Below are 27,121 nucleotides of genomic sequence, written 5' to 3'. Positions count from 1 at the left end.
GGGTCATGCAGCTGCCCCCCTCCCATACTGAAAAAAATCACAACCAGGTGTGGAAGCAAGCAGTGCAGGTTTGTGCAGGTTGGACGCATAGACTTTTCCCCCCACCCCCCTCTCCCTGGCACTGTGTGTGCAACTTTGGGCCGCTGCTCTACTTTCACTTTTCCCACTTTTGCCAATGGAGCGTGGAGTCGGGGGAGGGGCTTAGACGACAGGCTTCAGACATCTCGGCAGTGATGGGCAAGCTACTTGGAAAATGTAGTAAGCTAAGCTATCAGTTACTCTCGATTAAATATAGCTAAACTACATTGAAGCTATCCCCAGAGAAATGTAGCAAGCTAAGCTACAAGCAACATGGCAAAAGCAGCTTGCTACATCAAAGCTAGCCTACTTTTTTTTCTCACATTGAATCAACTTCATGTCAAAGAACAACTTTCCACCAAACAAATAGGCACTTGTTGTCCGTCATAATGGAACTGGAAGTGCTTTATTGGCTACACAGGCACACTTGACATGCAATGTCTCCTCCTGTTTAATCCAAACCCCAGCAGAAATCTCCACTGCGTGCTTTGCTCATGGATTTTCTCTGGCAAGTAGCTTGTAGCTTTTGCGGGAAGCTACAAGCTACTTGGGTCTATAAATAGCTTAGCTACTGAAAAAGCTACTTGGTTCAAAAGTAGTGAAGCTACCACCAAGCTACTGAGAAATGTAGTTAAGCTATGTAGCTTCGCTACTTGTAGCAAGCTACTGCCCAACACTGCATCTCGGCACACATATCACTTATAGAAGCGGCTGCACCACTTAAAAATACTAATCTAACTGTCCCCTCCAATATCTTCTACTCCTCATGACCGCATTGCTGTCTTTCAGAGGCTGTAGTGGGCTTTTAAAGCTACAGTGAAGATACTGATATGATCATATGTATGAAACTAGAAGACCTAACCCACCCATTGGCACCAACATGCCATCCTAGCTTGTTGGGAAGGGGCTAAATAACGCTCTAAATTTAGGCTAAAATTTGGAGAGGGAAATGTGTGATGATGTTATTCCCAGACAGTAGCCATTTCATTGTGTTCAGATAATTTTTCGAAACTTGACCTCACTGTATAAAATGACCTATTGTGACCTATAGGATAGTCACACCGCCTCATGAAACTTCACAACCACAAACTAGAGACCTAGGACATTCAGGGGATGTATGGCATTCCTAGGTATATTGGCAATAAGGGGGAATTGTTACAGAAATCTCTGAATGCCAAAAGTTTTTTGATACCAAAAGTCACAGCATGCATTTTTCTATGGTGTTCCTCAAGGTCTTGGAGCAGGGATGTATTACCGAACGGGACTACCGGGCCCAGGCCCAGGGGCCCAACAGCTCAGGGGGCCCATAACCCAGAGCCTTTTCACAGGGCCACCGTGTCTCTTACCCAGGCCTGGGACAAACCGATCCCTTACACCACTGATATGGTATTCAAAATAGTTGTCCAAGTCTAGATGAGGATAAAAACCATACTTTGTATCTCTCTTCCACTCTTTTCCTCGTTATCTCTCTCATGATTAAAGTCCTAAATTCCCACATCGCCCTGCTGTAAATTACCCATGTTTAATACATTCTTTAAACCTGTGGTGCAAAAGAAAATGTGAGAGGAGCTAGGAAGGAGAGGATGGTAGCAAAGGCAAGTATGAACGGACGGGGGAGACTTTCAAGCAGAAGAGTTTAATTTAAAAAGAGGAAGGGTGGATGAGAAGAAGTAACAAAGAAAGGATATTGTTTGATAAATGAGTTGTGACACTTTGGGGACTCTTCTCCTTCCTCTATCTGCTTCTCATCATCCTCAGGATATTATGACACACACTGCCTGCCTGCGTGCACAGATAACACATGGACACACACACACACACACACACACACACACACACACACACACACACACACACACACACACACACACACACACACACACACTCAGTCTCAAGAGTCTCCATATCATAGTTTCAGTTGGCTAGGTCTCACCCTGGCACACAACCAGGCAGTAAGACAAATCAACCCAGAAACTGTCTGTGTCTTAATTGTCACCTTGTATATAGTATAGTACCCTAGTAGACCCTAGATGCATAAAGGGCCCCCATCACATCTTGTGCATGAAATCATTGGTGATAAGATGCAGTTATTTCAGCAGTACATGTTATGTATATGGTCAACGTAGTCCTCAAAACTATGTTCTAAATGTGCACATTTTCATATATAAATATAGAATTGTGGGAAACGCACTTAAACATTCTGGGGGAGGGAGGGCTCTCATTACGCCCTTGCATTTAGCTAAAGCACTAATCCTGTTAAGAGTGCTTCCGGACTGCCCAGTTAGAAGCTCATCAGTCACATGACACACCCCCCACAGAGGGCTTCACCCTCTTTGACAATTGACGTCCCCGAAGGCCAGATTTCTTTGTTGATCTTTTTTTTTTTTTAATAAAAAAAATAAACATAACAAAGAAAGAAAAACACACAAAAAACACAAACATCTACAAAAAAGAAAACCTATACATACACATACACAAGCAGATTAACTCAAAACATAATCGCCCTCCGCGCAGGACCCAGCCACCCACAAACATATTAGCTCACAGTACTATGCCCTTCAGAAGGCCAGATCAATCGCGAAGGCCAGATATTTGACAGGTTTACAGTGCAGCTAGCTTACCCTATGACCAGGGTCAGGAGGTATCTGTCACCCCTCCCCCCGCCTCTCTCTCTCTCTCTCTCTTGCTTCACATGCGCTCTTGGGCTCAGCCACTGATAGGATAGATGCCCTGCTGCAGCAGTGCATCTGATCTACCAAAGGCAAACTATAATCCCTCGGCCTTCCCTTCCTCACCTTCCCCCCATAAGCCCACAGACAGATGGGTGTTGCTTGATGGTTATGGAAGGCTCAGAGTAATTAGAGTGGACCGGCAGGAGGAATGTTATTGTCACAACAATACCTCCATTTCAGATGTTGCATATCTCACATTTCATACCATATACATACCACACTTATCCAGCAGCGCTCTACTACATGTTCAGATGAAAAATAGAAAAGTGTTCTTTTACAGTAGTGTGGCACAGTAAAGTGTGTTTAATCATGTCGGTGTTTGAAAGTGGTTTGATGTTAAGTACCTCATTATTGCCTGAGGGTTGAATAACTGGGGGGGGCGAATTATCAGGAGACACTGCCTTTTCCAAAAATGGAAATTCAGTCATTATCTAGCTACTCAGCCCCATGACAGTGAAAATCATGGCAGTGATCATGAAAATCATGACTTCACAGAAGGAAGAAGGTTTGGCTAGCTATTTCAAGTCATGCTCTTCTTTGAGCTTTATTGGCGGTGTTATGGAGTGTGTATCAGAATATCTAGTCTACATAATCTGGGAGGAAGGGGCGCTGCCAAATATAGGCCTATAGATCTATAGGCTTGCATACTGTATGGTTGCATAAGTAAAGGAGTCAATTAACCCCCTGCCTTCTTTTTAAACATTGAAATTCCCCAGTTTGCCACAAATGAAGCGCTTTGGGGCATCCAAAGTCTTTAGAGAGAGGAGAGCCTCTTTTGGCTTTGTGCACAATATCTTGCTACTTTTCCCTGAGGAGTCATTATGAGGTGGAGGAATCAGCACATCAGCTATAGCTTCTCGCCTCCTCTTCCTTCTCCCAGCCTGACAGCTGGCTGAAAATAGCCTGGTGTTAGACCACACAGGGGTTGGAGGTTGATGAAAAGTGTGTTCTAATATTACAGGAGCTAAAAGAGTACTATCGACGGACCAATAATGCCCCTGTGCCCTTAGTGAAGCCAGAAAAGTCCTCTAGGCTCTTGATAACGAGTGGGTGCCATTCTGAATGATGGCAAAGGTGGCCAGGGAAAACTCTGGGGACATACTAGGTTGCAGACTATGCTGGAGCAGCAGGGCGATGCTTCACAAAGGCATTTGAGATGGGAGAATTAACAGAAGAGGAGGTCCTTGAAATATCAGCGTGGGCATAGAATGTGTGATTTTAAGAAACTGGGATTTAATGTGTTGCGAAAACGAAGAAGAAAAAAAGACAATGGATGTGGGATTGAATGGAAATGCAGAGAGGAGGGATGGAGGGAGAGATTTTGCTAATATACAACAAGCTAGAGGCCCAAAACGTTTGTAAGAAACGGACTATTCCATATGTGCGGAGACTAGGATTACCAGTCACAGGCCAAAGACAGGCCTTTTTAACTGCTGTTTAAGCTTTCTAACCATATATTTGCAACGCACCTTTTTTCATCCCTTCAATATGCACCTGCTTCGCGGAAAGCACAAGACAATAACACACTCATTATTTTAGACACATTTTTGTATTTTATTCATTACATTCATAAATTTCCAACAACAAAAGCATGGCTCCAAAGTCATATGTTCACAGCCTGCAACCACAATGGTAAACATGAGGTAGATCACCCAGACGCTTGACACTTCAGTGAAGATTGTGAGAAGCAAGTTGCATAATAGGTTATGTGTTCGTCTAATAATAATAATAGAAAAAGACACTTTCTATTGGGCCGCTGGAGTTTGATGAGTATGAAAAGTTCTGATCGACAGTGTCTTTCACATACGGAGTAATTGTTTGGTTTGGGGATGTTAATGTCATTATTTTGTTTATTGGGAAATATTTTTGCTGCTGGCAAGTTGTATAGTGCAAGTTCACATTTCCTAGCCCCATAACATTCAGTAGATATAAGAATCATTCACTTGGGTCTTGTGCAAAGCCTTCATGGATGGTTTCCGAAGAGGACACACTCCCTTGACTTAAAGGAGAACTTCACAGAAAATCAAATTTTGCACATGATTTCACACATATCCGAAAACTTTAAACCGTTTTGCAGGCATTCATTTAGTTTGACAGTTATTCAGAGTTGATCTGAGTTGTTGTGGACCAGTGATGTCACAATGACATTACTGGTCCACAACATGTGCAAAAATAAATCAGCATTGTTTTTCGGTGAAGTTCTCCTTTAAGCGAGCTCAGCATGCAATCAATTACACTTCAATATGATTATCAGTCCAAAATGCTTGTCAAATAAATAAGAATCCCTCGTGGACCTGATTTTCATTTTCAATAAAAATCCAACACAATAACAGGGAGGCATACAAACACATGGTAAGAACACATCTAGGTAGATTCTTCTTGCCTTTGCAAAACGCAAAATGCAGAAAAGACATTATGACCAAAATAGAATGGTAAAAGTTACACAAGACTAACAAAATATCAGGAAAACCCCTCAGCTGTTATGGGGTTGATAGAATATATTAATAATGTAAACAAAGCTTTAAACAACAGACAGTAGTCCGACATCCAATTATATTCCATCTTTCCCTTGCTTCAATCAGACAAACATTTCTTCGCCTCATCGTTATATGGTTTCTTCATTCTCATTGGTCCATAAAATGAGTGACTTGAGCTAAACAGTGACATCTGTGTCTGATCTGTGTAACAACATCACTTAAGGCATATTCTTTGGACAACCCTGTGCAGTAACATAGGAAAACGTTTTCCACTTTCAAGTATATGAATTGACCTGGTCGTCTACTTTTGACAGTGTATAACCTCTCTTTGATTATCCTTTGTTTTGGGGGCAGAAGCCGGAACGCGTTGTATTACGAGTTTAAGGTGTGTGGGTGGTGGCCAACAATACAATCAGCCACAAAATATATATTACAAGACGTGAAATCACAGGCACAGTCAATAAGCAGTAGATTTGGCAGAGAAGAGGCTTCTCATTACATTGCATCATGCATTTACTGAGTATGCATACAATACAAAGCTTTTGATTCAGTAGATGCCTATGCAAAATACAGTATATGCCATTTAGGACATAATTTGATTGGTAAACTCACTCACTCATTGGTAAACTGATTGGTAAATTAGTCACCTCTTACTTCCATTTGCTCCCATCTGATTGGCTAATATGTCCAACGGAACATATTGGCAGATTAATGAAAACCTTGTGACAAAGAACCGCATAAATCGGCTTTGAATTATTTTGAACCTACTTGATAGTTGGATATTCAATCCATAATATACTTAGAATGTAAATGTTATACATCCTTGAAATACCACAACTCATATTTGAAAAGGATTATGGATGCCACATAAATATCACAGAGGCACGAGAGAAAAGGGACCTTTAAAGTGATGCTAGATGGCACTCCATAACAGCTGGGCAACCTCGACGCACATTATAGTTCTTTCATGTCTTCGTGGTTGATGGGCTTCAGAGTTTGAGATGCTGAGCAAGTGGGGAGAGGCAAGGATAAGCATAGGAGGGAGGCAAGGTGCAGCTGAGGATGTCTTTGGTGAGCCAAACTGGGGTACCAACATGGGGTAATGACAAAAAATACATAAAAAATACACGGTGAATAAAGAGAAAAGCAGTTGGGTTACCCCTATAGCCGGCCTCCCTTTCTCTCTCTCTCTTTAAAACCCTGAGATAGACAAGTATGTCCAGGATGGGACACTGACTGCAGTCACAGTCTGAGTACGCATTCAGTCTTCAAATGCTCACATTATCCATTGGAGAGCGTCCGTTTTTGCGGGAATACGATAAGAAAAGAAGTTTGTTTTCAACTGGGCCTTTTTCACAGCAGCAAAGTCTCTTTCAGTTGCAAACGAGCTCAGGTGGGGACACGCCCAGCTACAAGCGAGAGTTAAGACGTGCACTGAGCCGCTTCAGTGCCAGGCACAGTGCACAGATACATGCAGTCAGACAGTGCCACATTCCATGGCCAAGTGTCCATTCATATGGCACTTTGTGCTCCAGCGTATCCCCTCTGACCATCCATGGGAATGGTAAGAATTGCGATTGCCGGCTGGTTCGGAATCGAAGGCTATCCTCATTTCTGATTGTGTTTCTGTGGGAGAGGAAGGGACCCCTGGGGCCATTTCCGGGCTCAAACATGGCGGCCGGTCAGAAAGTAGAGGGGCCGGTCCTCGCTGCAGTTGGCCGTCTGAAACTCGTCCCGCAGGCGGAACTGCCACTCGTCCTCCAGCTCCAGCCGCACGATGGTCTGACGGAGGGAACTTCGGTCCTGGCAGATCACGCACAGCGTGGCACCTGTGGAAGTGGCCGGGTTCAGAACTTAGATGTCAGAAGAGTCCGTCGAAATACAACGGCATTGATAACGATAGTAATAATGTTGCAAGGAATGTTAAGTTTCAAACAAATACATTTTCCACCTCGCAAATGTCAGTCAATAAAAACAAGAGGCACATTAAACATTATTTAACATAACCAGTTATGCTATCGAGATCATTCATTAATGTAAAATAATGCATTAAGCAGCAAACATCTCTACATCGACATATTTGTCTTTACATAACACACAGGCAGTACTAACACCAACTCTGCATTTTAAAGCATTAAAGACGAGCTGAACCCAAGTGGCGCGAGGGTCAGAGACGTATCAAAACTGAAAACAAATCTTGCCTGAGCTGACAGAGGGTTGAGAGGCGGGCCATAGCATGTCAATGATTTGATTTGACAATTCTGGGGACTGGATTTGGCATTGGCCAATCCTGGCGTGTTCTGTCCCCAAATCGAGTGGGATTCAGCGTGTTGTGGCGCTACGCGAGTGGGACCCACAGAGAACCGAGGAACTGGCTTAGTGCTGTTTGAAAGCCGAGGCAAATGTGCCACCTGCTGGCCTGGATGTCCGAGGGGCCGGAGTAAGACCCGCAGACGTTAACGTTATTCGTGGAATGCGAGTTTAACGAGCCAGTTACATGTCTTTGCATTCTACATTAAATGAAGACATTACCATTTGCTTTATTTTGTATTTCGTATGTTACATACTTATTGACCAAGTTATTAGTTAGTTTATTAGTTAGTCTAAGATTGATTGACAGCTGCCATGTCGTGATATGATTGGTTGACATGGGGTAGAAATTTGATAGTACTAGCTGACGTCACCATACTGTAGATTACAGTTATGAATGAAATCCTCAAAAATGAACTTTTGATGTGAACAAGTGTGGAAAAACGAAAGAAATTTGATTTTTGTGATTTTCTTTGCATACATTATTAAATAGGTGCACTGAATACCCAGGTAAGTGACTGAAAAAAACACAGAAAAACACACATTTTTAGGTTCAGCTCGTCTTTAAGGAGTCATATTAGTTTCAAGAAAATCAGTGTTCCTCATTAATATACAAATGTATGCAGCCGGGTGCTCCACAATCTAATCAGATCATCTACTCTATAGGAGGTGCCTGTGTCAAGCATGCCATTTCTATCGTGTAATTGTCCTTGAAGTATTGTGTTCAGATGCCACCATGCCACCAGTAGCACTATCAATTAACAATGCATATTTCAGTGTGTCACCTTTGAGGAAGCGGAACCTCTTGAGGAGTCCGGAGACGACAAAGGAGTCACAGAGATAGAGCAGCAGGCCGCTGAACACCAGGCCCTGGTGGTCCAGGTTGGTGGAGTGTGGACGAGAGTTGATGTAGCACACAGGAACCTGTGGGGAGGCACAAACAACATGGCTTTTACATGACAGTTAATGAAACCACCATTAGGAAACTGTAGTGATCCCTGTGGGGAGTCTGCTGCAGCAGAGAGTAGTATATAGATAAGAATAAGACTTTGATATTTTGCAGATAAAAGGTTTTCGCACGACAACAGCAAAATGTTCAAACGTACGGTGACATATAATGTACAGAAATACTGTATGTCCAAAGCACATTACTAACATAAAAAAACAGCACCAGCTATAAAAAAACAACACACTTTTTAAATCATTTGGCCTTTTCAATATTCCTGTCTCAAGTTAGAATAGTGCTTAGAGTCTCCTAGCTCCCTCTTTTACCTATGGCCCCCAGGGGGAGCTCTTACCTCTGGGCCGATGTTGAGGTAGCTGTCGATGGACAGAACCGGGTTGTTCCTGTTCTGCACGGCCTTGGGAAACAGTCTGTGGCTGCAGCTCTGCAGGAACTTCTCCAGCAGGAACTGGGCCGGGGCAGCCAGGAGGGTCTGCTCACTGTCTGGGGCACACACATACTGGGACGGTAGGATGGGAGCCGGGTTCTCCATCTCCTGGAACGAGATGCAGTCTAGTATTTGGTAACGTTTGAAGCATCAAGTACATTTCTCAAACATTTTCACGTGGAAGACCCCTAAAATAACTCCAATTAGACGGACCCCCCTTCGATAAGATTTTGTCCCAGGGTCCCCGTCTGATAAGGTATTAGCTTTTAGATGTTTTATTACAGAAAGTGTATGAAACCCGTGAGCAAAATAGCCATGCATTCTGTCATTGTGTCACTTATGGATGGAATTACAGTGAAAATAAATGATCCCCCTTTTTTGCTGGGGACCCCCTGGAAACCCCCTCAAGGACCCCTGGGTGTCCCCGGACCCCACTTTGAGAACCACTTCACTAAATAATTTAGATCAGGTACTGGACATTATAAAAGGCTGAGGAGTCACTGAAAGGCTTGGGACTTTTTAGTGGTTTTGGAAATACATTGAGGTTTTGAATCCATGCCATTTAAGTGGTCAGACAAATTTGGAGAACAAGACACGCACCATGTGTTTAGGTTTGACGAGGAAATCTTTGTGCCCGCCGACCGGAATGTGTTTCTTCATCAGGCTGAAGTAGTTGAAGCGACACAGCAGCAGGCCGCTGCAGTGGGCCCTCAGATTAAAGTCCACCTCCTCACAGGTATACCTGCACAATGGAAAATGTCAAAACATGAAGATAATGCACACATCACCGACCGACTAATGCACACATCGCCGACCGACCGACCTCCGCTGACTTACCGATTGAGGTCGTACTGAACGTTTTGTGTCAGGTCCACGTTCAGCATGACGAAGTCGTGGAGGTGACAGCGAGAGAAGGGCTGGCTGGTGGACTTGCGGGACAGGCTGCTGCTCCACTTGCGCGTGCCGCACATGGCGTACAGGGAGATCTTAGGCGTGGCCTCCATGTGCTGCTGGACTGTCTTCAGAGACACGTTGCTGAAGGTTGGACCTCCTTCTGATGTCTCACTGTGAGAGGAAGGAGGGGGGCAAGTAGTCTTGTTAGGCAGCGTGCCTTAAAAATCGACCAGAGGAGGCGCTAGTGCAGTGACCACGACACATACCCTCAATCCAGCTTCCCACCTGCAGACATAGCCAATGTACCTGTATGGACGCCCGACCAACACGTTACACAGGCAACACGTCCGGGGGCTTGAACCTGTGACCTTTATGTTGAAGGAAGGAATCTACCGCTGCACTACCCGGGCGGCCATTATAATATGTAATTTATGACTCTAAAAATAAAATAAAATAAAATAAAATAAAATAAAATAAAATAAAATAAAATAAAATAAAATAAAATAAAATAAAATAAAATAAAATAAAATAAAATATAATGAGGGTGGCCCTAATTCAATTGTGTGAATATGAAAAACTGCATGAAGCAAGGCATTGGCTGAAAAAGAGCATGTGTGTTGAGTAAACCTCCCCTGTGTAAAGACAAATATACGCTATGAAAGGGATGAGCAGCCTACCTGCAGTGTGGTGGCAGGTGGGTGTTCCACAGCACACACGAGTCGTCCATCATGACGATGAAAGGCCAGACGTCTTGCCTCTTGACGCCCTGCTCCTCCAGACGGTTCCTCTCCAGCTCCAGGTTGTGATACGACAGCTCTTTGATCATGAAGCGAGCCGCACCTTCAACAGACACACCGCGCACTTTAGTGTTGCTTTGATTATTACCAAACACTCCTACTTCACAGAATAAGACTATTATGATTATTAGACTGCACTGGTAAAGGCGTATGGCATATTATATGCACGTGATTCATCAAGAAGCCTTTATTTAATTAACAGTAAACCTACAAACTTCTTCCACCAAAATCCACCATCTATTTTAAAATTTGAGATTTTATTTTAATAAGTGCTGCCTCCTTGGTGGAGCTTAGGTATGCCAAATGTATCCGCGTACCCTAACAATTTGGAAAAAGCCAAAACTGATGCTCTGTGAGGTACATCCTAGATACATCTTTCTAGACTTCACAGTGAAATTTGACTTGACATTAGCAGAAGACAGACAGAGCGATGCGTATTGGGGTAGCCCAGGGGTTCCCAACCTTTTTTTGGCTTGTGATCCCACTTTAACGTTACAAAAATCTAGGGAGCCCAGACATTCAAATTCCAGGACATCAGTAATATCATCAGTAACATCATCAGCGATGTCACATGTAACAGTACTAATCCTCTTCGGTAATTTTAAATTGTGTGTGGTGTAAAAACAACACACAAGGTTTGTGTGTTCACGACCCCAAGGTTGTGAAGCACTGGTCTAGCCTGACCAGAGATAGTGCTTCTTTCTTTGTCTATGAAAAGTGGCCTAGAAGGCACAGTGGCCAGGCTGACACTACTACATCCTTTGTAGGTGAAAGGTCACGTTTGAGACGGGGTCAAGGCTCTCCTTCAGAAAGGCAGCACACCTGATTGGCTTAGTCACAAATCAGATGACTGCAGTAGGTGTTTTCATTCATGATGGCTTTCTCCCATTGGCTATAATTACGTTTAGACTGTTACCTGCTGTGTAGTGAGTAACGTGACTAACTGTAAGAAAGATGTCTTAGTGGCTCACACAGTGTTATAAATCCCTCAGTATCGGCAGAGAGAAATTACCTACATATTTACTCCAGCATACTTATTCTAGCATACTTTCATAATAAATAGAAAACACCTTTTGCATCCAGTATAAAACACAACAGAGACATTATACTCTATGTGAATTGTATCTACATATACTGCAATTGCTGACATTTTGTATCATAAAAATCAATAAAGAACTTGTAAACAAGAAAAACACAACACAGATTTAGTTTATTGTGTTTGTTTGATCTAACAATTGAAATGACAAGGCTGCGAGTGAACCAATGACAATTCAATTAACAACCAGTGTATACATAAGCTGCTCACCAACTCCAGCACTGTTGAACATGGCAGGCAGGACCAGCAGGATGTGGTTGGGCCAGTACTTCCTGTAATGGGGCATCTCGTATTGCTTGACCACCAGGATGTGCAGGTGAGTGGCGCCCTCCATGGCGTGGAATATGTTGAGCAGGCCGTGCTCCTGGCGTCCCGTAGTGGGCGTGAAGATGGGACTCTTCAACAGGTCGGGGTCCTTGAGACAGACAGACAGACAGGCAGACAGGCAGGCAGACAGACAGACAGGCAGACAGGCAGGCAGACAGACAGACAGACAGGCAGACAGACAGACAGACAGACAGACAGACAGACAGACAGACAGACAGACAGAGACAAAGAGAGATTCAGCTGACAGAAGACTGAATGCTAGAATTATTCAGAAGAGTAATTTCTCTAGGATGGCTCAGATTTACAAGCCCACTGTCTGTAAATACAAACACATAAACACCCACATACTCTCCCAGTCAAAGGTTTGGACACACCTAATTGAATGTACTGTTTTTCATTATCTTAACACATTGAATGCCAGCCATGTTTTCATTCCTGTAGGTAAGTTGTGCCAGGGGTGTTTTTGACGATTCTGGCTCATTTTAGAACAGCCCAGGAATTCTTTTCTGTTAAGAATTCATGAACACCAATCATCTAAAAATAACTAATAGAATGTGTGCTTTCTCTGTCTAAAAGAGTTAGTTTGCAGAGTTAGTAGTTATGTAGATATTAGCCGTTGAGTACAGCATGGTTTCAGCGTCTGGAAATTTATTCAGAGATAAATGGCTTTTTGTGAAACAGTCACTTTAACCATTCATTTTTGGCATCAGTAAGACCGTCAGACATTCTAAACAATAGTTTTGAACAGTAATTTCCTCCATAACAACAGGAAACACCCCTCTCATTCAAACTCCTCCCTCCGTGTGTCTTCTCCTCCTGGCTGTACAGCGGGCGTGTCAGAAGCGCTTTTGCTGCTGCCTGCCTGTGTGCCTGCCTGCCTGCTTGCCTGCGTGCAGACGCTCCTTGTGCGAGTCAAGATGGGCCGGGGAATGCGTGGGCGATGGGCAGATGTTGATTCTGGCCTTTCTGAGCTGTTTCAAAGTGTGTTTCACCTATGATCTATTTTGCAAATCGCTCTCCGCTCTCTGTGTGCTGCTGCCGGTGCGCGGCCGCTCTCAGGCAAGACAAGTCTTGAACGGATTACTGTAAAATCGCCACGGCATTTCCTTGAACGGCTTGGTCCCGCGGCAGTTTTTTCTTTGATTTCGGTCGTCTGGGGGAGCACTGTCAACACTTAGTGGGTCGGTAAAATAGATTATACACATTATCTTGCTCCAATAGTGATCTCGAAGATGTAAAAGTTGTTGATTGATGTACCACCGTCAAAAAAAAAAAAATGTTTATGTAAGACGAGTAAACTCGGCTCTGGCACTTAAGCGTTGGATTATGTAAGACGAATTATTTCGGCTATGGCACTTAAGGTGTTAAAGGCATTTTGATCTAAAGACCTACTGTATGCTTTGACAAATATCAATAGTCAAGTTTATTTGTATAGCCCTAATTCTCAAGCATATCTCAGAGGGCTTTACAAAGAATATGTCTAGCTAAGTCTAGCTAAGCACTATCAATAAACATACCGGTAATTGAACAATCTTATATTAGAGAGACATGGAGAGAGAGGGGGTCGGGGGGAATTATTTTCCAAAGCCTTTGGCTTTCCATCAAGGCAAAGGGCAGCTACTTTCAATAATCTAAAATATGAGATAGTTTGGATTTGTGTAACACTCAGTCACGGCATACTTCCATTTGCGTTATTTCATAGTTCTGATGTCTTTTTTAAAATGATGAACAGAGTAAAAAAGAAAAGTGTCATGTGTCAAAAGTTTGGACTGATAGCGTATTGGTTCCCAAACTGGTGGTTTGAATTAAAAAAGAAAAGAAAAAAGAAAAATACAGACAACAGTTTTTACACATTAACCCTGAGGAGTAGCCGTCTTGGGCCGATTTTCCGAGGAAATATTGCGATATTCGGGAAATATTAAAATGTTTAAATGTTACTTTCAGAGGCTGTAGCCGGCTCAGTTTTAAAGCCAGAGTGAAGTTTCTGGTATCATATGAAACTATAAGACCTGTCCTAATGCATCGATTGGTACCATGTCATGCTAGCTTGTCAGGAAGGTGGCTAAATAACACTAAAAGTTAGGCAAAATTTTGGCGAGGGGACAAAACATTTTCAAAGGTGGTCCCTGGGAAATTTGGTTTGGTACATAGTGGTACTGTACTTGGTGGGAAAAGTTTGGGAACCCCTGTAGCGTATACATATACTGTACAGTACATATATTACACATTGAACCAACCTTGGTGGAGACGAGGGGCAGGCGCATGCTCTCCAGGTGGCTGCCCTGCTGGCTGAAGACAAAGTGCTTCTCCTTGGCTTTTGGAATGATGAAGTGGAGCTGGACCTCCTCGCCCAGCATGGACGAGCAGAAGGTGAAGGCGTGGAAGGTGCACTCCGACAGCTACAACACACACACGCATGCATGCGCGCGCACACAAACACACACACGCACGCACGTGCGTGCACACACACACACACACACACACACACACACACACACACACACAAAACAGGGTGAAAATGTTAGCAGGTTTCAAAGTGTTCTGACAGGTTATATGTATGTGTAGTAGAGCTGCAACAAAGAATCGGTTAGTCGAACAACAGAAAATTAGCCAACAAAATTAACAATTTTTTTTTTTTAATAATCGATTATTATTTATTTCTTTTCTTTTCCAGATTTTATCCCATGTTCTCCTCAATTGTACTTCGCCAATTATTCCCCCTGCTGCCCCTGTCGCTGCTCCACCCTCTCCCGACCTGGGGAGAGCCGAGACAGCACCATGCTTCCTCCGAGACATGAGCTGTAGCCAGCCGCTTCTTTTCACCTGACAGCGGGAGCCTCACTGGTAGGACGTAGCACATGGGAGGATCACGCTATTCCAACCAGTTCCCTCTGAACAGGCGCCCCGACCGACCAGAGGAGGCGCTAGTGCAGCGACCAGGACAATACCCTCAATCCGGCTTCCCTCTCGCAGACACCAGCCAATTGTGCCTGCATGGACGCCCGACCAAGCCGGCGGTAACACGAGGAAGCCAACGTGCAACCCCCGGACGCCCACACCGATTATTATTATTGTTATGATTCTCAGGGGCTTGTTAAATGTGTTAAATGTGAATATTTTCTTGTAGTCTTCTATGACAGAGTAGACATATCTTTTGGTTGTGCAAAGCAGCACATCAGCACCTGAGTGATGTAATCGTGTGTGCTCGCTGCACTCACCTGTGTGGCAGGACTGGCTTCACAGTACAGGTGACACTGTTCACAGTGATGAAAGGCATTGTGGGCAGCAAACCTACTCAGACGGATGGACTTGGTCTCTCTTTTGGCTGGCGTTTGGCTCTCTCCTTGTTTAGGATCTGCAAAAAACAAATACAGAACATGTCACAGACCCCAGAGGTTTTTATTTTATTTATTTAATATTATTATTATTATTAATAATAATAATAATAATAATAATACAATTAATTTGTTAATAGTTTGTAATACTATTTGTGTTATATGTGACATCAATGGTGATGACCTCTCCAGCACATAGGCATCTTGTCAGTGTAAACAGGGCTGGCCTTCCTGAACTTTGGCTCCCGGGGGAAGGGGTCAAAGGGCAGCTGGCGAATGTCCTCGACGTCAGGCCACTGGACGCTGACTGGGGTCAGAAGAACCGCCGACGTTTCTGGAGATTTGAAGAAAATGAAAGCCTGAGAACTGAGATTGAATCACTGCCAATGTCCTATTTAGGATGTTCTTGATGCTATATCTGATGTATTAAACAGCAACATGTAGTCCAGATAAAGGAAACAGAAAAGTCCCAAACGGTCCTCACCTTCTGGCACCTCTTCCTCATCATACACATCTACCTCTAGCAGTCTGATGAGCATGCGAAACAGGATACGTAGAAACTGCAGGTAGGCACCTGTCTTTCCCACCTAGCAAAGGAACAAAGATGAGTCCTGTAATGCTGCAGCGATACTGACATCGAGGACTGCATCATTTACAGTATGTCATGATTTTAGTTTCGGCAATTATTCATCATCAAATATTGCCATATTGAAGTGTTTTGTTTTGCTTCATTTCATTTACAACACCAGCTACAGCTGAAAATTGTCAAGATGTTGATAAAAAAAATGCAAAAATTGTAACAAAATAATGTTTTTTCCTTTAGAATGTTTGTGCAGTAAATCATTTTGCTGCTCCAATCATCGCAACTGATTTTGAGGATTGTTAGCCCTTGTTTTACCTGTGGCGGCCCGCTGAGCAGCAGGCGTCGTGGGTGCGGCACGGGGGGCGCTTCGTAATCGGCGTGATGCTGCCTGGCGATGCTCCACTGGCGGTAGAACATGCTCTGCTCTGCCCCCTGGAGGCTGTGGGTGATGAGGGGCCTGAGCGGGCTGCTCCAGCCCACGTCGGCGTGAGGCAGCAGGGAAAAGGAGCTCAGCTGACTCCCCGACTCCCCGGCCAGGAGGCTGTACGCCGCCCGCGACACGATGACCGTGCGCGGGGACACGCGGGCGGACTTGCCGTCCCGAGCGCAATGCGTGGACTGGCTGGGCCTCTGGGTGGAGGAGGAGGACGGGGAGAAAGAGGAGGAGGAGGAAGAGGAGCTGGAGCAGAGGGAGGGAGGGGCCTTGGAGGCTTTGGACGGATGGGAGGAGATTTGGCTTCCCAAGAAATCACACTCCTGTTTGAACCCTGTTTGTGTTGCCGTGCCCTCCTCTCTGGTGAGGGCACCCTCAGGCGGGCAAGAGGAAGTGGAGGGCTTCTGGGAGGAGTCGGCAAGGTTGGACGAGCTGACGCCGTTCTCTGCCAATGAGCCTGGGTGAGAACGAGACGTGAGAAGACATGTTAAGATTCAGTTCAATGCAAATAAGGATGATCTGAAAGATAGCAGTTAAGGCATTAGGTTTTGGGTGAGGTAACATGATTTGGCCATCAACTGCTGTTCAAGTGAAATGAGTGTGAAAGATACATTTGATAATTCGACTGTAAAAGTGTGGGTTTAGTGGAATAAATGCTATTGCTGAAGAATGTGCTTATTAAGGCAAGCGTTTTCTCTACTGGTAACCATAATGTTACGTTCAGACCAAACGCGGTTTCGCAAATTAGCAAGGCGAGATTACATACAAAGTCAATACAAACACACGAGCAGGCACCATTTCGCCCCAGGCGGTGCGAATGAGGCGATAATCGCCTCAGCCACTATTCCCTTTTCAACTTGAGCCAAGAACGTGCGCGATCGAACTCGAGTGAGTGACTCGATTTTTGCGTTTGGTGTGAATGCCCGCCCGCCCCGGTAAGAGCTACCAGTCGACTCAAAATTAAGACCACATTTCCCATAAACGGCGATAACGGCCCTTGATAACCGCCAATATGCATTCTGAACAAATGCAGTTAGAATAGTTGAACTGGCGTTCAGGCTGCCAATCGTCTTCCCAATATGTGGTGATTTCTTGATATTAAAATATACACATGGCACTTTGAATCCTGTATTCCGGGCCAGGGACTCACCAGAGGTTCTGGTTGCAGCGCTGCCGTTGCTCTGCGGTCTTTCCAGCTCCTCTGCATCGTTGGAACACGGGGCCTTCTCTCCCTCTGGGTCCCGGGGGCCCATGGCCGGCTTGGGCTCCTGGACCACACCCATGGACACATAGGTGCAGGCCAGACCCACCTCCTGCTCCAGGGCCGTACGCGTCAGGTAGCTGGAGTCGATCAGACGCAGGTCGCTGTATTTCAGAGACCTACAGGGGCAGAATGTGAGGAAGAGGATTCAGAACGAGAACTACTTTCTTTCACCAAGTAGTACATTTAGCTTGTTTTATTGGTATTCACCTGGAGAGTTACCCAATACAGGTTTGACATACTACTAGATGCAGGACAAAATGTATCAGGACTTCACTTATAGCACAGAGACTGACGTGTAAAACAAAATATGTAAAACATAATATGAGCAAAACAGCATCGAACTAATACTGTACGTGAAAATATGTGATTAATCAAAAGTCTGATTCTGAGTAGGGATGGAATCGAGAACAGGAACCGTTTAGAACCGGTTTCAAATTGTCCAATTGCTCGGAATCATCTGCCTGCGAGGTTATCGATTCTTTTTTCGATGTCGGCATGTTTTTCTGACAGTTGCGTGTGCGTTGCAAAAAGACTCATGCGTCATGACCTCAAACTCTGCATCGACGCTGCTGGAAACATGCAAGGAGTCACGACGGAGAGCAACAAAGACAACAAACATGTTCAAATGTTATTAGGCAGACATTCTACACTATGTTCAGACTCTAGAGCAGGTGTTCCCAACCTTTTTTGGCTTGTGACCCCACTTTGACATCGCAAAAATGTAGGGACCCCATACATTCACATTTCGGTACAACATTGGTAATATCATCAGTGATGTCACATTCTCAGACTTTAATCTGAGAATTCTGACTTTAATCTGAGAATTCTGACATTAATCTCAGAAGTCTGACTTTAATCTCAGAATTAAGAGTATGGCACCTGGGGAAAGTCTCTCCAAGAGGGTCTTTCCCCGTGAGGATGACGATGCAAGGCAGCCCCTCCAGATCCTCGTAGGTGTGCGGCACCCAGTCTTCATTCTCACAGCCGCGCCATGCCTGCAACAGAACACAACACACATTTAGTGCGTCAATTTATTCTTTTAGTATTTACTGTATGAGGCTAAACCCATACATCAGGCGGATATCAGGCAGTCATGTGGCCCCATGCTGATATGAGGGAGGATCCTTCCTGACCACACCTACACAAAAGGTCTCCAAAAATGTTTTCCCTTTGCAGATTTTATTCATTACTTTACTTTCTCAATAATATTTCTATGTAAATGTATTCTTCATTTATAGGCAGTAATAATCTATCCCAGAGATTCCACCTCAATAAATAGGTGGGATGAGTCTCACAGCCTTAAAGAACAACTAACCCCAAAATAATGGCATTATTATCGATTTCAGTGATTTAGTGTACCATGATGGTCTAAAAATGCTGTTTCAGATACTTTTCCATCCAGCTACATCCATATTTTTTTGGGCATGGAAGTGGAAACATTTAAATATTGGCCATCTGCAGCTTCAGTACAAAACTATCCGTATCAAAACTCTCAAAAACCTATAGGTCTTTGAGTAGACCTCAGCAATTTCATTAAAAAACATATATATTAAAAGGTTTAGGAGCTCCAGATCTCTACTCCCAAAAATGACAATACAAGCTCAAGTGATTAATGTCCTGTGCGCGTGTCCCCCATCAGCAGCCAAGTTCACATGGCGATGGTCTCTGCTATCCTGTCGACTCACCCTGAGGCGGCTGAGGAAGTTTCTGGGCAGGCTGAGTTCGGAGGCGGGGCTTCCCAGCAGCACGGCGAAGCAGAACTGCAGCCCCAGCTTGTCGCGGACATCCTCCAGCCGCTCGCGGGCCAGCATGGCCAGCTGCAGCGAGGGCACGCGCACCAGCAACATGTGGCCCCTCCCCTGGGAGCCCTCCCTGCCGGGGCCACAGATGAGGTCCTCCACCATGGCCAGGGTCTCCGGGGTGATGTGGTCTCTCAGGGACGGGGACGAGGTCAGCGCCATCATGGCCTCTGTGTACTGCTGGATCAGCAGGTAGCTGCGGATCACCATGCTGTGGAGGTGGGGATGCCTGCGATACAAACAGGAGAGGCTGTTAGTCGAGGCCTATTTTGAGATTTTTGGCAACACTTTAAAGTGATAATCTCGAAGATTTCCTTTTCGTTCTCTTTGGCGACACCTATGGCGATGATCGGTAATTGCAGGTGAGATCCAAACTGTGTTGCATATCTGACGTTTAGTCAGTTTGTTCGGTCATAGTAACCCTCCACAATGCTAGCAGAGACCGGAAAAAAAAGTAGCTTGTTATCTGCTTCACACAAAAGTTGTCGGGAACCTACAGTAACGTGAAGAGCGAGTCTACTGCGATAGCTCCGCCTACTGTACCCTTTCTGGGGTGTCACCACAAACAAACCCAGTTCATAAATGCTGCAATAGTGAAAATGCTAAGGCTTCCATTAATGGACAATAGGCTCAATCACCATTGTGTCTGCGATAGTGACTTAAAGGGACAGCTCACCCTAAAATCCAAAATACACATTTTTCGTCTTACCTGTAGTGCTATTTATCCATCTATATCGTTTTGGGATACCGTAGTTGCCTGAGTTTTGGAGATATCGGCCGCAGAGATGTCTGCCTTCTCTTGAATACAATGGAACTGTATCTTCAGATTTCTTATTATTATTATTATTATTTTTTATCTTTACCCATTATCAAACCAGAGCGAATAATCTGAAAGCCTTCACCTTGGATAACAACTAGTGATTTTTCAATAACCTTTCCATACTGACCTTTCCAGGAGGGTATGGACCATCTTCTCGAATGCATCATCGCAGCGTAGAATGGGGCTGGCCACACCCCACTGCAGGGAGCTGCTGTAGTCCCTCAGGCCAAAGTAGACCAACTCCTTATGAGACTGCTCCCCCTGCTGGAAGACAGCAAGACACCATGACTAATAGTCCTCAGACTTCTCCACATGCAGTATCTTTGTGAATCAAATAATCAGAATAGCTCAAGATTAGATGTACATTTGAAACCTATAAGGTCTTCAAGTGGAATGAAAAATTGTAATCAGTAAAGATCTGTAAATATCCCTTCTTCTCAGGGATAAATAGTCCATCTTAATCTCAATCTTAACGTCAGTCATTATAAATAGTCGATTCATTTACACAATTATGACCATTTCATGGGGTGTTTTCAGAAGGGCACTTCAGCAAATAGCAGTGGGACGTATGCACACATGATGCACACACATGTCCAAAAACTGTAAACCATCTTTTCCAAATATATTGATTTGAAAATTGAGAGAATGTTATATGCAACTCTGTAAAATGATGACTATATGAATAAAATAGCATAGCCTAAAGTCTCACTGAGGGATACTGCTGGGAAGGGTCCTCAAGTTAATAAGTTGCTTTATATAATTGACTTAAAACAGTGGATAGTATTAACCCTATCCATTGTGTTTTAATACAAGTACAATTACAACCAAGCACCTAATGAACTAAAATCATAGCAAAAACAATGAATTTCAGTTCAGTAATTTTGATGCATCATGGGTGAAATGGATCCTAAAAAGAAGTGCTCTCTTGCCCTCTCTGTTTATGTAATTGCGGATCAAGTCCACCAGGTGGAGTAGTTACATAGGCTGTTACATACTTTGCTTCTGCAAGCCACTAATGATGGGGAGGTTTAACTCATGATTTTACAAATGAAAAATCTCATATCTGACAATGTTGTTGCATGATCTTTCCTAGACCCACGTTCTGTACATCATTTAAAATCATATTCACCCCCTTCATTACATTAGGTGGCGTGTTGGCTTAGTCCCTGAACCCATGGGCCTTTCTACGGTGAGGAATACTCACCAGACTGTGGTTGGAGGGCCAGTGAACTTCGTTGTTGAGGTCGATGCGGGACTGGCGGGTCTGCAGGGTGAAGGGGAAGCAGCTGACCTGTAGGACCAGCAGGTTGATGGCCTCCAGAACTTCCTGGCAGTTGACCACCCTGTCTGCCAGACCCTGCAGCTCGCCATGACACACAGAGCCGGACAGAGCGCTGCACAGGGGGGTGAAGTGTGTGGAAGGTGTGACTGATTACTTAATTTATGTTTAGTTTCGTTTATTTGCACATAGCAAAATCAAGAACAAACGATAGGAAATAAGTGGATAAAACGATTATGCAGGTAGAGACAGGACAGGTTTATGAGGTATCTTACCTAAGAAATTAAACCAATATTAACAACAATTTTATGAAAGCATAGTGAAACAGTAGATAGCATTAATAGGGTGGAGCATAGTTGTAAATTACATTATCACATGGAGGGAAATAACAGGTGAATGAAGAGGGCAGCATTCTATGTAAAAAAAAAAATCCACAGCATTTCCATATAAATAAATACATGTCTGTCATGTCTATTGAGTGCCGCAGGGATGAAAATAACAAAAACATAAAATGAAGACATCACAGATTATGAGTTTCAGGTCAAGTGGGAAGGATCTATTTTGTTCTATTATTCCCATGGCAGCATTTCTCTCAAATTCAAGGTTACATAGATATTTCTGTTATGTGTTTACTCTTAGAGTGTTAGCAGCACCTGTTCGCTACTCTGAACTGCTCTTTAAACAAAATGTAAGAAGGACAGGGGCTAGATTTTGTAGACAAAACAACTCTCAACCTTTTTCCAAAGCTAACAGATGATCAAAAGTGCAAAAAAGAAAAGAAAAAAGACGGGAGCTTTAGCAATGCTTAAGTGAGACTTCCAGTGCTGCTCGGGGTTGTCTTACCTTGTGAGGTCGACGTGCGAGTTGTCGTGAATGAGGACAAACAGGGTGTAAGGGTTCTGCTTGACTTTCCTCATGAAGGCCTCCATCTTGGCGTGGACGTCTCCGTCCAGACGCACCACGTACTTGTCTGACCTCTGGTGAGCCGAGGGGGCGTCCTCTATACCCAGGTCCACAAGCACTCCTGACAGGAAATACAGGAACCATGAATTAATGAATGTGGATGAGGTTCTGCTGTTTGATTATAATCTTCTTCTTTTTTTCTGATTTCTCCGCAATTGTACTTGGCCAATTCTAAAGACTAGCACATGCTTCCTCTGATACATGTGCAGTCGCCAGCCACTTTTTTTCACCTGACAGTGAGGGGTTTCACCGCAGGACATAGCGTGGGAGGATCACGCTATTCCCCCCAGTTCCCCTCCCCCGCCACCCCCGAACAGGCGCCCCCGACCGACCAGAAGAGGCACTAGTGCAGCGGCTAGGATGGGACATTGGTGACATCTGGCTTCCCACCCGCAGACACAGCCAATTGTGCCTGTATGGACACCTGACCACGGTTCAGATATATTTAGAAACAGGAGAGACCACATAACATTTAAGTTCTTGGACCAAAACGTAAAAAAAAGCTGCGGATTTAAAGAAAATGTTTTTTCAATGTTTTTTTTTGTTTTGGGCCAAGAGAAAAAGTTATATGGTCTCTCCCGATTCTAAATAAATCCCGTTTGGTTTGACCAAGTAAAACTATTTTTTACAAACATTTTACGAAATGTCTATGGGAAAATAAATGGCGGATGAAAATCTCTGGTACAGTGCTGAAGCAGGAAGTGACGTTCACTTTGCCTCTCTATTACAATATAACAACAATATACCTGATTGTCGGATGCGCTGTGCAGTCTGGTGGACCAGAATATGAGAAGGTGGGACCAAGATAAGGAAGTCCACCTTGCAGAAGCGGCCCAGGTCCAGGCTCTGGCTCCCTGAGTCTGCGATGGAGCAGACCTGAGAGAGCAAGCTCCGTGCCACGTTCAGCTGGGGCGGGTAGATCTGGAAGACCTCGCTTAACAGCTCTGTCACAGCCAGACGTCAATGGAGAAAATCAAGGTTGGTTGAAGCATCAATATAACGGTCAGTATACTGGAGGACATGTTGAGCTGTTTGCAATTCATCTACCCCTATTCTAACCAGAATGGCTGCACAGTGTTTCATAACAAGCAGCTCCAGTGTGTCAGCTGCTTTCAGCGTGGGGAACGATACTAACAATAAACAAAAAGATTACTGAGAATATATTGACTGATCAACTGAATGGGTTTTTGAGGGGATTGTCTGTTCTACTGCCAACTAATAGAGTTTAACCTGCAGCTTTTCTCTAATGAGTGACAGATGGTTCTGAGTGGAAGAAGATGACTATGGCCAAGGTCCAAAATTAACGCCTGCCAAGTGCCAAATGGCTGCAAAAATGGATGGTGGCAGATAAAGCCAGCAAAGGTCACACCATGTTGGCAGATAACATTTTGAAACGCTAACATTTCAAAATGCTCTCTTGTCAGTTGAATTCTGTTGTACTTTATCAATTACAAAAAACTTAATCCAATGTATAAGCGGGAGCGAGTAGCTGATTCTATACGTGAAATAATTCTACGAAAAATGTATAGTAGTTATTTCTGGTGGTATTTTTATGATGTATTTATTTCGACTCGAGCGCGTCAGACAGTGAGAGAGAGGCGAGCAGTCTAACCTGTCTCTGGGGGCGGCACCATGCTGGCAGCCTCCTGGGAGTGGATGTGGTCGGTGACATCGCCCTGGAAGGGCTGGATGACCTGGCCCTTCCGTCTGCGCTGGTACCGCACCAGCAGCTTGTCCAGGTTGTCGCCTGGAGACAGCAGGTCACCACGGTCAGGGACACACACAGATATACATCCATACACAAATATCCACTCTGATATAGCACCACATCCATACACAAATATCCACTTGTTTATACTGTGTGTTCATTATAATACACACACACACAAAGCTCTCCCGAAATTGGTGTGTGAAACCATGTTTAAAAAAAAAAAAAAAAATGTAATGTGTCATGTACATGTCTGCATCATTATGTGCTCATTTTACACCTTTCATCATTCGGTTGTAACATACAATTATACACGTCACAGACAATTTGTTCCACAATGAAATATCTACAGTTTGAAACAAGTGCCATAACATAAACCCAACACAGTGAATGTCAGCTAATTATTTTTTCCTCTCACATGAACACATAGCATGTAACATCTAACATAGCACCCTAACCCTTCGATTACTTTGCGTAAACAAGCAGGACAGAGAGATGGGCACGTGAAAGCTGAAAAGACGTTTCCGTGGTTGTCCTCTCCAGTCAGTTTGATGGAGCCGGCACTCACCTAGTGAGGTGGTTTTGAAGTGAGATGCCAAGACGCTGACTTTCCCCGTGATGAGCTCATAGCTGATCTCCTTGAGAAACTCGTTGGTGGTCAGCATGCCTTCTGCTAAGGCCCGCGCTTGGTACTTTCCTGTGTCCGGCACATAGGGTTAGATCACATAGGGTTAGATCCGATTATTACAACTTCAGCATACATCCCTCGATGTGATAATAACACCTATCTAGTGTTGTTCTGGAATCTCTGATGGCTGCGATACTGCCCAAAATGCTGGATCGGGTATCGGTGAGTAGGCGAGTCTATGCACCAAACTGATACCAAGTCATTTATTAGCCCTGGAAAAAGTAATTTCACCCGGATAAAACAGCCATTTTCCCAGAAATCAAAGGGTTTAACCTGAGCCAGGCCATACAACATGATAGCAAACACTCATATCACATCCACACAGGGTTAGTATACACGCGCACACGCGTGCACACACACACACACACACACACACACACACACACACACACACACACACACACACACACACACACACACACACACATACAATGACATAGCTGGATAGCTAGCCTGTCTTGTTGTTAAACATACTCTAAATTATATTTACTGTTTGTCCACTGTACGCAAAGTTATTGACTTTGAAAGTTGCTAACATAACTGCAGAAAGCAGTTAATGTTAGCTTTCTGGCTCTGAGCCAAGTGTTCTATTACCTCCGGTTGTTTTATTTTATTATTATGTTTTCTGATTCGCCCCCCATTTTGTCCCTAATTGTACTTGGCCAAAAACTTGGCCTCCCCCTGCTGCCCCAGTCGCTGCTCCACCCTCTGCCGATCTGAGGAGAGCCATAGACTAGGACCATGCTTCCTCTGACACATGTGCAGTTGCCAGCTGCTTCTTTTCACCTGACAGCAGGGAGCTTCACCGGCAGGACGTAGCATGTGGGAGGATCACGCTATTGCCACCAGTTCCCTTCCGCCCCGAACAGGCGCCCCGACCGAGCCGGAGCTAACACGGGGGTGCGAACCTGCGACACTTGTGTTGGTAGGCAGGGAATCTAAATCTACACTACCCGGACAACCATTACCTCTGGTTGTTAACTGGTATTCAAGGTTCGTCCTATTTACTGCAGCAGTGAAGGACGTTTCCATTGCATGAGAAACTGACGGGATGGTAATGATTGTTCCAGGTACCGGTATTTTCTTTTTCTTTGGAAAGACCATGGGTGGGTTAATGCACTTCGAGGTGTCCATTATCAGAAAAGCGTCCTCAGCGCATGTCGTCCATTAATATCTGATAATGGACACTTCGTCGTGCATCAAGGCTTACATAACCGACATTGTAATGGAACAGCCCGGCTGCAACAACACTCACCCAGTACGAGCACACAGAACTCGTTGCCGCTCATTTTGGAGGCACAGATGATGAGCACGTAGGTGGGCAGGCACTGCTGGTGCTGAAGTCCCTCGCCGAGCGAGCGCAGCAGCTCAGAGATGCCTTCTCCCAAAGAGTTCTGTGTCACCAGAACCTGGACGCTGCCCCCAGAGACACTGGCCTCCAGCCGAGCCAGCCAGGGCAGCTGGGCCGGGGAGAGGGCAGGACCCCCGGGACAACACAACATGGCTTTCAGCACGATCTGCTCAAACTCCTCGCGCAGAGGAATCTGCTCTGCACCTGCACGAGGAAACATCAGAGATCAGCACAGGAAAGACTCTCAAACCTAAACATCAGAGATCAGCACAGGAAAGACTCTCAAACCTTGACTTTCACCATTTCCCCCGAGAAGGACATAGAGGAATTCACCTCAATCAACATACAGAAGCTCACATGTGCAACTGTGAATATTATGCCAAGTAGGGATGGGGCGATATGCTCGCCTCACAATATGAGGCCAGCGTGCTAGATACTGTAAGGTGTGTTGTGTTGGCACTTTACCTAAGCGTGCTAGATACTGTAAGGTGAGCAGAATCATTGTCTCCACGCTGAGCAGCTGGCTGGTATTGAGGCCCAAGCTCTCCAGGATTGTCTCGGTCAGCTGGCTGCTCTTATAGCAGCTGACCAGGAGGGGGCTCACCACTATGTCCCCAACATTCCCGTAGAAATAGGGTAAAGTGCCATGCCCTGCGAAGAAAAGTCACCATAAGACACAACTGGCATACACAATTAACTTCCGTTATACAGTACAATATATTTATAACATGTTTCTTTTCTCTCTCAGTTTGCAGAATAAGAGTTTACCCAGTGTTTTTGGGCTGACTGATACTTA

At 44.5% G+C, this 27,121-nt stretch overlaps 1 protein-coding gene across 1 annotated transcript in view; it reads right to left on the bottom strand.

Moving 5' to 3' along the window:
* Window positions 1-6,952: 6,952 nt before the first annotated feature.
* The window catches only part of LOC310792342 (GREB1-like protein), a gene marked incomplete at both ends in the record, with an annotated part of 32,785 nt that continues 12,616 nt past the window's right edge, over window positions 6,953-27,121 (bottom strand). The window contains 23 exons of the mRNA XM_083654064.1: window positions 6,953-7,116; window positions 8,383-8,521; window positions 8,896-9,096; window positions 9,589-9,730; window positions 9,826-10,023; window positions 10,560-10,722; window positions 11,986-12,190; window positions 14,340-14,501; window positions 15,321-15,457; window positions 15,622-15,771; window positions 15,922-16,024; window positions 16,336-16,910; window positions 17,604-17,833; window positions 18,597-18,712; window positions 19,403-19,745; window positions 20,464-20,600; window positions 21,541-21,730; window positions 22,459-22,639; window positions 23,325-23,522; window positions 24,191-24,325; window positions 24,855-24,983; window positions 26,230-26,529; window positions 26,791-26,976. Of these exons, the coding sequence (XP_083510190.1) occupies window positions 6,953-7,116; window positions 8,383-8,521; window positions 8,896-9,096; window positions 9,589-9,730; window positions 9,826-10,023; window positions 10,560-10,722; window positions 11,986-12,190; window positions 14,340-14,501; window positions 15,321-15,457; window positions 15,622-15,771; window positions 15,922-16,024; window positions 16,336-16,910; window positions 17,604-17,833; window positions 18,597-18,712; window positions 19,403-19,745; window positions 20,464-20,600; window positions 21,541-21,730; window positions 22,459-22,639; window positions 23,325-23,522; window positions 24,191-24,325; window positions 24,855-24,983; window positions 26,230-26,529; window positions 26,791-26,976 (4,484 nt within the window). The remainder of the gene's footprint in view (window positions 7,117-8,382; window positions 8,522-8,895; window positions 9,097-9,588; window positions 9,731-9,825; window positions 10,024-10,559; window positions 10,723-11,985; window positions 12,191-14,339; window positions 14,502-15,320; window positions 15,458-15,621; window positions 15,772-15,921; window positions 16,025-16,335; window positions 16,911-17,603; window positions 17,834-18,596; window positions 18,713-19,402; window positions 19,746-20,463; window positions 20,601-21,540; window positions 21,731-22,458; window positions 22,640-23,324; window positions 23,523-24,190; window positions 24,326-24,854; window positions 24,984-26,229; window positions 26,530-26,790; window positions 26,977-27,121) is intronic.

This window comes from Poromitra crassiceps (genome assembly GCF_964638095.1).
Source record: "Poromitra crassiceps genome assembly, chromosome: 17".
Classification (NCBI taxonomy): Eukaryota; Metazoa; Chordata; class Actinopteri; order Beryciformes; family Melamphaidae; genus Poromitra; species Poromitra crassiceps.
This window is presented reverse-complemented; position numbering and strand designations above follow the sequence as displayed.